This window comes from Varroa jacobsoni, unplaced genomic scaffold (assembly GCF_002532875.2).
Source record: "Varroa jacobsoni isolate VJ856 unplaced genomic scaffold, vjacob_1.0 scaffold_1069, whole genome shotgun sequence".
NCBI classification, from domain to species: Eukaryota; Metazoa; Arthropoda; class Arachnida; order Mesostigmata; family Varroidae; genus Varroa; species Varroa jacobsoni.
In genome coordinates, this window is record NW_019213971.1 from 132,800 (window position 1) to 145,276 (window position 12,477).

General features: G+C 37.8%; 2 protein-coding genes across 7 annotated transcripts in view; one reads left to right on the plus strand and one right to left on the minus strand.

Moving 5' to 3' along the window:
* Positions 1–277: 277 nt before the first annotated feature.
* Nsun5 (Nop2/Sun-like domain containing protein 5) lies at positions 278–5,438 on the minus strand. The gene is made up of 12 exons (XM_022843650.2): positions 5,299–5,438; positions 4,540–4,768; positions 4,200–4,273; positions 3,868–4,015; positions 3,317–3,440; positions 2,952–3,152; positions 2,719–2,818; positions 2,323–2,494; positions 1,833–1,939; positions 1,526–1,602; positions 918–1,071; positions 278–509 (listed from the first exon to the last, which is right to left on the minus strand). The coding sequence occupies exons 1-12, from the start codon at positions 5,331–5,333 to the stop codon at positions 377–379; spliced, it is 1,554 nt and encodes a 517-aa protein (XP_022699385.1). The 5' UTR covers positions 5,334–5,438; the 3' UTR covers positions 278–376.
* A 336-nt stretch (positions 5,439–5,774) lies between these two features.
* LOC111266284 (DNA repair protein XRCC1) overlaps positions 5,775–12,477 on the plus strand; it is a 12,809-nt gene continuing 6,106 nt past the window's right edge. Inside the window, exons 1-6 of one of the 6 annotated variants that reach the window (XM_022843646.2) lie at positions 5,775–5,873; positions 7,113–7,230; positions 7,651–7,806; positions 8,259–8,404; positions 8,719–8,871; positions 8,990–9,213. In XM_022843646.2, coding sequence (XP_022699381.1) covers positions 5,823–5,873; positions 7,113–7,230; positions 7,651–7,806; positions 8,259–8,404; positions 8,719–8,871; positions 8,990–9,213 — 848 coding nt within the window. In that variant the 5' untranslated portion in view covers positions 5,775–5,822. The other 5 variants (XM_022843649.2, XM_086970849.1, XM_086970848.1 and 2 more) reach the window with 5 other exon arrangements.

A 12,477-nucleotide genomic window follows, 5' to 3' on the forward strand; every position in this document is an offset into this window, starting at 1 on the left:
TACCACCTATGTTAACCTATTACGTAATACTAAAGCTCAATAGATCAATTCATAAGGTGTCATATGCAACGTTAGAGATGGCTGACGGTATCAATATTACGTAACAGGACGCACTGTATTTGGACAGACGTGCCCTCCATGGCCGTCGCAACTATAAAATGCCAACATTTCGTGAGAAAAAGCGAAACAACTTAGTTCTTAGTTCAAATGGTCTATCCTTGCAGTTGAGAAGCTAATTCATTAACGTTTACCTTCGAGCAAAAAAAGAGACGAAATATACAAACAATACACTTCAATTACTTTATTGCTCTATATAACCCACAATACCTACGTCATTAGAAACTTCTAGAACAGCAAGCAGGGCCGCGACCCATTTTTATTTTGCATCGTTTTTTGCCTTTTGTGCCTTCGCCAGTTTTTCTCGCTTGCGTTTCTCCTGCTTCTGACGTAGCCGCTTCAGCTTCATCCTCACTTTGGGGTTGCTCTTCAATTTAGCAGTGGCCGTTTTTCTAAAATACCAAAATTAATTATTAATATTACTACTATTAAAGAAATAGAAACTTACAACGGAAAGCAAACTTTTTAAACTTAAAGTAAAACCATTTATTTATAACTAAGTAAAACTTTGTCTGGACAGATAAGTCTTCTGTCATTCTACTTCTACCCTTTCCACTAGGGTAACGACACTACCTTGCTTTTTCTAAATCGATTCACCTAATCTGTGTCGACATTTATAATCAAAATGAAGTAGTTTAATGCGCTATGCCCTGGGAAAAGAAGTTCTGCCTCTGTGTATTTCCGCCTCCTTGTTTGCCCTGTATCCTTTAAATCTAACTGATAATAAGTTCTAATTTGTCTATCTGGCACCTGGTTAGTTTTTATGAACCCACAAATAACTTTAATTCTACGTAACTTACTTTTTCACCATACGCACGAACTTCGCAACAAACTGAACAGACGTCTGAGACCGAGACTCGTCGAAGAAAAGGCAATTATCGCCAATTTCTGGGTACAGTTCTTCGTTTCCTCGAAACGGCAGATTAGGCAAGGCCTTTTCTAAAGCCCAACTCCCTAAAATAGTAGAGTTAGTTATCTGTCTATATATTTCACGTATAGCCTAACTTTCTTTCGTTTTTGGTCACTAGCGCTAAGCAAACATATATCACACGTGAATCAGTGTTTCCTGACCATTTTAGCCCCAGGCTGAACCGTTCCAGCTACCCCTGAACAGTGAAAGGAATTTACCAACATTAAGAAATGAGGTTATACGGGAGCGTAACGACGAGTCATCTTTTAATGCAATACTCACCAAATCGTATTGGTAGTCATTCGTTGCTAGTATTCGTTGGTAGTATTTGTTGCTATGTGCAACAGATACTACGTTCTTCAGAAATAATTACATAAAACAATACACAGTCACCGGGTATAAACATTTCAACAAAGGTTAGCGAATTTGATATTATCCAAGAAACGATGTAGACTCAAGCTCTGCGATTAGAAAGAAAAAAAAGACATTTTTATTTACCTTTATATTTATCCTGTGGCTGAGATTTAGCCCATTCAAGTATTTCCTTGACGACTCCCTCGTTTTCGCGAGGTTCGCTTAAATTTGAACAGAAAAAAAATCAAATAAAGCTTCATTAGAAGAAATGTAAGTTATTGGTTAGACTTGTGCGAGCGAGAAAAAACGTTAAAAGTGTAATATAATGAATCGGTATTGAGAAATTGTACGTTTTTATTTGCTGAAGATATCAACCAGGTGCGGTTCTGAAATGCCCGAATAAGCTTGTATTAATCTGCGAACAATTAACGAATAAATAAACTATTACTACCTTGAACATGTTGAATAGACTACAGTTTCAACAACAGGGAGTGATAGCGCCTTCTTTAGACAAGCCGCTTGTAAATTAGCCAACTTTTCCACTCGAGCTGGATCCACCTGATAAACACGTAAGTAAGTTACTATGACATAGGCAACATAGCTTAAGAATCTGAGTACTAGCGCGATATGATTTTTTATAAATATATTTTAATATATATATAGACAGACTATATAAAGCAGACAAGAATATCAATCACTGATTTGTAAATTGTAGCTAAAAGAATAGCATCATCAGATTATATACGGTGCGTAATAATCAAGCTAAAAAAAGGAAATGTGAGAGAAAAGGAAACAAATGTACTTAACCTGAAAATCTATGCATTACAGCTATAATTTTCATCAATGTATACTCTCTACTTTTAATGGTTTTATAATCTAATTATCAATAAGCTATAACAGAACTACGTCGTCACTATTAAAGATTGTAAGGCAATACCCACCTCACGATCGAAGTCGACACCCCCGGTGCAGCTGGGATCGACGATTGCCTTCGTACAGTCTCGAAAAGGAGGATCATTGAGGTTCAATTTGAGAAAATCGACGTTAATAGCTTGTACATCGCATCGTTTGTTTGCCCGACTGGTGCAGATGTTTTGACAAAGAACTTTATACCTGTAAAATACAAAATGAACATTGTACAATATCATATTATGTACAGACTATATATAAAATTTAAAAGTGTTAAATTAAAGCCTATATGTATATATATATATATATAGGTTTTATTTAATGGCAATTAACACTGGTGAGTGAGGTTGATAAGCATATGTAGTGAATTATCGATTATTCTGCTTCAATATTCTACTTCAGAGTTTTAGCAATCACTTCTGCCTAACCTTTTCTCGTTCCGTTCACAGCACACAAGCGCTCTACACGTTGCCGCGATCAAAGTTGCTTTATTACCGGGTGAGGAACACGCATCTAACACCATATCATCTGAAAGATGAGAACAATACAGATTTTCATGACAAGCAAATAAGTTATGCGTCGTATTTTCACCAATGTAAAATAAATAATCATGTGCAGGCGTTTTCATACTAAACACAAATATTATATACGCATCGCTTACGTGTGTTAGCACCAAGAGTCCGTACGGGTGCCGCAATGGATTTATCGTACATTAGCACATATTTGCGGCGAAACGCATCCTTATCGTGCAGATTGGATTTGATATGAAAAACCAGAATATCGTCAGGAAAATGCAGATCCCATGTATACTCGAAAATCTCGAGCGTGCGAAGATGTGCATGGTACGCCTCCAGGACGACCTCTATTAAAGACACGTAGTTCGGTATTAAACTTTAGTATGGTTGACTGGCAGAGCTAATAGTTATCGTCCAATAGAAATCACTATTTTTTTATTTACAATTACATATCAAGAGAAATCCAAAAAAATCAGGCACTTTTATGTACCAGGAACGTTATGGCGCGTACCTGGGGTAGTAGAATCCTTCGGTGCTTTAAATTCAGACAAAATGTAACCGTCCTTCTTCAAAGCCTTATCCAAATGTTCACGAGATATGATCAACTTGTTCAGAATTGCGTATCTGAATGGCCCCTGTATTCACACGAACTCACAGGACAAGCTTTAGTAAACTATTAAAGTTCAAATTTCGAAATATTCAAGGCAAATAGCATAACTTAGATAAAAATATTTTTTTCTTTTGATCTTAAGTTCAAGTTTGGGAACTTTGAATATTTATGATATTTTTTTTTATTTATTAGACACTCAGAATTATTAAACAGAAAATAGAAACATTCTTCAGCACCACTCTTCACTAGAGCGACAAGCATACGCGTTGTTGCTAAGAATAGACATAATAAATCATATTTGAAAACAGATACTTTATCTATATATGCTTGCGACTAATTCAAAGGCGCATCATTCCCATTTAATCGGTATCTCTTCAAAGAAAAAGACTTCTTTCTTTTTAAAAACACCTATAACAGGAATCTTTTGCAGGAATGTAGAAGACAACTCCTACCTTAGGAGAACGGCGTTCTACTTTAATTTTTTGTAGTTCCTGTAAAGGAGCCTTTAGCTTCATAACCGCCAGAACTTTGGGATGCTTGCTGACTGGTAAAAACATTTCAGTTGAAAACGCCACGTCGGCTGCAATGACGGCCGCCAATCTAAAAACAAGTCAACACATCGATCGTAATTTACCCAAAATCGATATGCTACAGCCGTAATGAACGAATACACACAAGTTTTGAAAAACCGGCTTGAAACTTCAAGTTTGAACTAGTCGAGCACTGTTTCTATTATTATTATTATTATTATCATCATTTACAGAACGGATTCGTTCTAACGTACCGTTCATCGCACCAACTAAATGGGAATTCACATAGCTTTAGCGTGTCGATTAGGTTTTTGTAATTATCATACGCCTGAAAAAAATAATTTACTCTTATTTTCGTATCTCATACGTTTAACTTTATTCGTTTTCTGTATAAATGACAGCAAACTTCGCCACAGCCTAATTTTACTTACTACCATATGTGCGTTGCATAAAATGTTGCATTGGAAGGATGTTCACTACGACAAGCTGAGTAGACTAGTCAACTTCAAGTTTACTACACAATATTCATAGGTAACAAATGGTATGGGGAAACACTTGAAAACGTTCTTACCCACCGATTCTAGCTACTCTTACCAGGCAGATCAACTTTTTCAATCTACTTAGGTGGCGGCACTTGTCTTGACGAAATATATAGTCCTTAAGCTGGTTTTTTTTGTCCAGTCGGGCTCCCAAAGCCTTGACAGCTGCTGAATATACTCGGGGCAATCTCTCTCTCTTTCTAGAGCCAATTTTGGTTTCCTTAGCGACATTAAACGCTGCGCTACCACTTTCTGTTGGTGCAACTGTAGGTTGGGCATCATCACTATAGGAAAAGACATCAAAGAATTATATTGGACATTTTCATAGAAGCTGCGTGGGTATAAAAAAAAATTGATGTTCTGCTCAGAAGAGAGTCTAGGTCGCGTAGTTTCCTTACTACATGTTAGCTAATTTCGAGCGTTACTGCAAAATGTAGTTAACTATAGGCTAGAACAAGAATACGAATGGATAGGAACGAAATGGATTGTCGCTTTGAATTATAAATCTTTGTAATATTTATAATAATAGAGTTAAATGTTTGAACCTGCCGAACTTAGATAACGCCACAGAAGAACAATGGTTTAGAACAGTTCATCTTTAATAACTGTTTCATTTCCTATCGTATCGTCATGTTGTCTTAACAGAACACAAGAAAGACTACTCACGATATCTTTTTTATTTAGTCATATGCATGTAATAATATGATTGAAAAATTATATTGGTACTGAAAAAATACAATAGAATTTAATTTCAAGCACACGATATGTACGTAACTTGCAATTTTGCAAAATGTCGCGTGTCCAAACAGCTCACCTGTCAGAAATTACTATACTCTCGCCTTTATCCATGCTTTTCGTAGATTCCCAGTAGTTATTCGAATAAAATATTATTAAATACACTTATTATAGATAGCCTAATATTCACAGAAAATTCTTATTTGCACAATTCTTCTCATTCTGAATGAATGATCCGACGCACATGGCGCTTTATTATGTAAACATTGACGAGCGATGGTAGTAGCGCTAATTACCAAAAAATTGGAATGCTGCTGCATGAGTATCATATTTGACTACAACTAAACACGAAAGAGTGCCAATAAAGCTTTGTAGACCTTCGACTTTACAAACGTGCACCAAAAGCTATTTTGTTCATGGGTAGCTCTGTCGAAAGCGCTGGGATGACTGAACTTCCGGGTGCAATAACGCGACCTTTATGACGACAAAGTTCGGAGCTCCATAGAGGCCGAGCAACTCGTTCCACATAACAGTAAAGTACGGACAAAACATTTGTGTTTCATCGCCGTTGTAGTAAAAAAGTGGTGCTGTATCTGCTTTAAAATGGCTTCGATAAAGTTTCAGAAAGTGGTCAGCTTTTCAAGTGAGGCCAAGGTAAGTCGCTGGCTTCAGAAGCGTTGACGCCTTCAACGTATTAAACATGCCTGAATAAATTCACTTAAAGCGTCACGGTATTCTGGCGCCAAACAAACACTTTATGCAATATATTACACAGATACTGAGAACAACTACTTGGAGTTTTTGTGTACTTTGCTTATTGTTCTTCAAAGAGGATTGCTCCGACTATGAGGTTGGCTGGCATGCTGTTATCTCGACTACACCAGCACCCGATAATCGTGCTTGTTCCCTCTGTGTCGATGAAAAACTACAGCAAAACTCGATTGTATACATGTATCGGAGTGTGTTAAGAGTTTTATTCTAGTTAATAGTGCATAATAAACACTGAACAGTAGAGACGTGTGATTACAGGTTAAGACAGTAATAGACTGTGCCAAGTATAATATTTAAGACCATTAAGCAGGAAAAGTATGTAATTTAATTTAAGAACGAGCGCGCTAAACATAATATGGTAAAATTGCATACAGAATTATACAGCACTAAATATGCGAAAATTTACCAATGAATTTAGATGTCCGCTTTTGTAATTAATTGATATCTTTTACTTATAGATATCTGTAGGAAACTAGGCATCATAGCTTAATTAATCTTATTATTATATGCTTTATTTGTATTATTAAATTTAAATATTCCATATAAATATATATATATATATAAATGGCCATATATATGTCAATAAAAGTTGTGCCAATTTTAAATATGAACCTTTGAGACGTTGAAATTAATTTTAACAAATTCTCAAATTTTTTAAAATTCTATCAAGCAAGGATGAATTTTATTAAGTTACCTATTGAGCCGGTTTACCAACGTTTAATCTCGGGTACGCAAGTATTAGCCCTTAATGAACAAGTAGGCGTTGTGAGTTCTTTATGTTGGATATTATACAGAACTGGTCTATAATAGATGGCAACGATATATTATGGCTGGGCAGGAATAAGCTTTAGCGATGTATAGTAACGGTCCATAGGCTCTCTAAGACTCATTGCGTTCCCTAGTAATTAACTTCTTTCTGTTGTTGGATGAGTCGTTTGTTCAACTAAAGTACGCATTAACACATTCTGCTAGGTACTCATGGCATAAACGGTTCCTTTCATGTGCGCAGCGGAACAGAAACGCCTTGATCTGCTTAACGTATATTTTAACCATATTGCAGTTACGTGTCACGAGAGAATATATTATTTAGCTGTCTGTGTATTTTGTATATGATTTTCACAGGCATTCCCAGCTTCAAACCTAATCACCAGTGATAGGTATAAAAAATGGCAGACCCTAAGGGCAGGTGAAGGCAAAGCGTTTGTTGTAATAAAACTCGAGAAACCAGCTGTGATCAGAGGTAAATATCTTCTAGTGATTTCAATAGCGTAACTGACATTGCCGCAGTTGGTGTCGTATAGGGTTCAAGACATGCATAACGACTGTCTGCCTAAGCTCTCTTACCGCCCGAAAACTTCGTATTGCAATTACAGAAAAAAATGACGTTTACTCTACTGAATTACAATTTACCCTAGGTCAATCTAATATCTATAAGTTTACTTTACTTACTACTTATATAAGCTATATAAGTAGTAAGTAAAGTAATAGAAATTCTAAAACCAATTAGTCTTTGCCGACCCGACAAGAGCATTGTTCACTATTTTATTAGTATAATTGGCTCGCATACTATCCCGATCACTACACACATAGCGATGCCAGTACAGGTGAAATGAGTGAAAAAAGACTTACATAATTTGTATCATCTATTTGTTTAAGCCAGGTATTGACATCGGCAATGAAGGCAGTGCGTTTATCGAGGTTCTGGCATCAGCAAATGGCAAAGACTTCGTAGTTTTACTTCCTACTTCATCTTTTATGAGTCCTATGGAAGCTCGCAATGATGAAGAGCGCACCCGTGTACGAATGTTCACAAAACGTGAGTCATCCTTACTCAGAAGCAGTTTATATTGAGTTCTATAGAGTTACAGGATGGAGAGATACAAGTAGATACATTTGATTCTAATTGTTTTTGGTTCAGTACTTATATCACTTTAGGTCGTCCTAAGGTGAAACAAAAAGATGTTTGAATACAATGAATACAATTGAATACAACCGGATTGTTTTATTATTAGTTTAGATCGGCCCTGTTCGGTAGAGTTCAAGCAAATATACGAAAACCAAATAAAATGAATGATTTGTCTGTTGACCGTTAACCGCTTGAGATCGTCATGTCGAACGGTGTTGGTAACGTCTTTTTGCTGACATTATTTGCTGATTATATTCAGATCGTCATATTAATGACGACAGCCAAATCAAACTTTTAATATTTGGCAAAAAACCATAACACTATATGCACCTCTCTCTCAACGAACACAATTTCAATTGCAGTGGCTGAGAGTGCGTGCGCGAAAGTATGGTCGTATATCAAGGTAATATGTTCCCAGCCGTTCAATAAAACAAAGCCGTTCGGCATAACCTTCATTCGAATTCACGGACCAGGCAAAACAGATAAACAGGACAATTTCGATCAAAGGGTATAGAAAATACCTTGTAATTTGACTGTACATTAAGAAAAACCTTTTCATAATAATTTCAATGCCCATTATTAAAGTTCTATCAATGATTAATAATATTAGGCGGCCTTCAGCTTTCTACAAAATTTTTGCAGCGTTAATGATTGTAACCTCTGGGGATCCATTCCGAAGTTCGTTCAAAAACATTTACTAAATTTGATCGCTTCTATCGAAACGAGCTATTCTATTTATTTTCGTTCGAGTTGAACTAATAGTGCCTAATAAAACCGTCAGACATTACATGGCTATATTTTATTATTTTTAACTTCTACTAGACAAGCTTGAGTCAAAATGACACATTGATGTGCAATACACAAGAAGCTCAAAGCAGAAAAGGAACGGGACCGTCAAAAACAACAGATACTGAGACGAAACAGTTGGCACCTCCAAACCGCGGCCGGGAGGTCGAATCCGATGACGAAATTGAGGTAAGTGCGACCCAATCAGTTTACTATAAGGGCATATCCTTTAAGCAATTACAAATATGTAAACAATACATTTTTTTTTATTTAACATAGCCGAAACTAATTGAAAGCCACATTTCAGAGAGAAGGTGAAGCAGAGTCCTTCGCATCACGGGCGGACTCTGCACACCCTAGCACGTTACGTCAAAGTGCGCCAGGTTCAGTCAAGAAATCAAGTCAAACGGAAAAAGCTGCGCAAAGGCCTGATCCATCGAAGATTATGCAAGGTGTTACCTTCGCCCTCAGTGGATTTCAAAATCCTCTTCGATCACAAATTCGGATGCAGGCCCTGTCTATGGGAGCCAAGTAAGGTCACATGTTCAATCCCACAGCAATTCACAAACATATTTAGTTATTAGGAAAAATAATAGAACACGCGCTACAATTTTTACTGTTTTAAGTAGCTTATGATTTAACATTTATTTAATATTTAACAGTATATTTTTGTTTATTCAATGGACCTAATGGAATTTCATCATATATATAATATTTATTTAGTTCAGTAATATATGTCAGATATAATTCCACATACATATGTAAAAGAATGACATCTTAGAACCTTTTTTTGATTGGCTTCACATTTAAAGAGGCATGTATGAACCCGTAGCTTTGTTGAATAAGTAAATACGCAGAACATTATTTTTTATTGGACTAATCTGCACTGACTGTTCCGTAAAGCTGCCCGAAGCAGTTTGGTAGAATTAACTACCATGAAGGTGTTAATTTCGGATATTAATTGTTGAAATATATTAAAATGAATCTTGTTTGCTCAGTCAATTGAATCAGGTGGTTCGTAATTTAGGACAAACATTTTTTACTTTATTTGCAAGATATTCTCATAAATATATTTAATATATTTACTAGATAGCTTTAATCATATTACTCGAATGTATACGTAGTTATAGAAGAGAAAAATGCTTAACCAACAACTTTATGCCGAAATTCGAAAAATGAGCATAACACAATGAAAACAACTATCTCTGGATCGCACTATGTTGAAAATAGCATTGAAGGTAAACAATGATTTTGTTTGTCCCTTCTGCTGTGTGATTTGAAGATAACATATACCAATAATTTTTGTCCGTTATTGAAGTGGTGTATTCTGTTTTAAATATTACCTCCCTGCAATATTTGTTTTTGATGGCTGCGTCGTCTGCTGCGCATGCTTTTGCTCACTGAGCGCAAGTTCTTTGTCAACACCTGGTGGTTATTAGGGTTGAACAATAATTTGAAGTATAAGAATGGTGACAATTCTACTATTATTTCTAGTGTAAATGTCGAAAAAAAGCTACAAAAGCTGTTGGTAACTAACTTATCAGATTCTACATGAAATTTATCTTGTAACGTAAAGTGCCAAACTAATCTCCTAATCATAGTTTTCGTTCAGCTCCACAATTTCTTTGTCTAGAGCCTGCGCTGCCTATAAAATAATTTTAGAAAAAAAAGTCATGGCGCTACGTTGTTTGTATTTAGTCCAATGCAAATTATTAGACCTCTATCCTTTATAGAGCGTGCCGCCGGTACTTTTTGCAGGCAGCAATAGCAAATACTAGTGTGTTTCGATATATGCTAAACAATTAATCCGTGTCTTAAGGCATGGAAATGCATACCCAGCAGACCTGGGTTAGAAGCGGGGTGGGACATGGCCCCAAAGAGGATATCTTCACACAGATTCGTAACGTCTACAGAGAGCAGGGAGCACACCCGGAGGGGAGACAAGAAATGCTTCGATTACTCGAAAGCACAAATCTCTCGGTACGCAAGCAGATTGTTCAAGAAGTTGTTCGTCTGGGCACATTTGTTCTACACTGTTCGCGCCAAGAACTTGAGAGGCTGTGCGATTTATGTGAAGTGGATGTGACTGCAAATTCGTTCGATTTACTGTTGGGGTGCGCAATGCGATTTCGCCACTCCTGGGAACGATTAAATCGATCGACCCGTGAACTTGAACCAGAAAAGCTTACGACCGTAACTGATATTGTCGATTTTTTGCTACAGCGGGGAGCCAACATAAACGTCACGAATTATGAAGGTTTAACGGTGCTTCAGAAAGCAGCAGAGGAACGATGTGGCCTGAGTGGACTTCATGTACTCATCTCGCGAGGAGCTACAGGACTAACGGAAAACGTGGCACTAGATCCAATAAAGAGTGCAGCTCTTCGACAGGATATAACGGAGTTTGAACGACTGATAAGTCAACCAGACATTGAACATGAGCGGGTTGTCGAAGCGATGGAATTACTTTGGGCCATCAAACCTGAGGCCCGAAATCGTGTCCCGCAACCACAGCAATGCAATCAATACCTATTAAAGGGCCTTTTCCGGAGAGAAAAAAACAGCATACCACAAAAGCAATGGGTAACGTCATGTCCATTTCTGGCTGGCGCTCGCGTGCTTAACTCATTTAACGATCTCTATCGGTACGGCAAGGCGGAGGATACCGACGAACATGTCCTCAGCGCAATATTGATTATTGAGAAGGCATTTGGTAGTATCGATGCAATTGATATTGAAGTCGGGTTAGCTATCATGCAGATGGCGGCCAGCTTCTGTGGCTCGTCAGCATTGTTGTCTCGCATTCTTCGGGAACTTTGTGTTAAACCCAATTTCCCGCTAATGTTGTGTGTTCCTGTAATGAATCCTCGAGCTAAGGATCTGACTTTTCGAAATTTTGCATTAACTTGCGTTGCGCTATGTCGCGTGGAAGTGCCAAGAGCTTGGCGATGGGATCTTGTGAATCACGTACGTTTTCTTCTCAATGGCTTGTCAGGCAAGGATAGCCCAGAGGCGCAAGTAGCAACTCTCCGTAGCAACGAGGAACGGACGGCAGCTTTATATGCAATTGCGTTTACGATGGACCAGGCCGGTAGGTGGGGTGTCGACGGTCTAGCAGAAGAACGTTGGCTACTCGAGCTTGTCAAGGACGGAGCCAATGTTGGCGCTCGTGGATGGTCAGGTCGAGGTGCTGACCGGAACTCACCAGCGGCATTGGTACTTAGCTGTTCGGGCTATTCATACGCGGTGCAAAAGGCGTTTCAGGACGCAGTTGGTTGCTGCGGTCTAACTCGTCGGCCACAGCGGCTAGTCACAGCCGTTGAGCCCTTAAGGTGTCTTGCGGCGAGGCTGTTGCGCCAATATCCTGCAGAGCTGACGGAGGAGTTGAACCATGTTGTTCTTCGAGGTGGCGTGATTCTTAAAGATTTCGTTGATCTACATCCAGTGCCTTTTAATGTGAACGTTAGTAAACGACCGCGTCTTTCCGATGCAAGCCACAGCAGGTATTGGGACTGATTGATCAACGAGTATGCGAAAACAAAATGAGATGAATGCGTTATATGGAGATTATGCGAATAGTTAAATAGACAGTTAACGATATTGAAGAAAATGTTTATAGGAAATGCCGCTGCTGGCCGATGTAGACACTAATACAATGATACCTACAAGCTAGTACAAGTTAGGCAGCAAATTGATGCAAATCGATGCAGACGTTGCTAAACATAAATAGTACAACATTAAAAATAGACTAGGAAATAGTGCCATCTGATATTTGAAAGCTCCAACGAGTTTGAT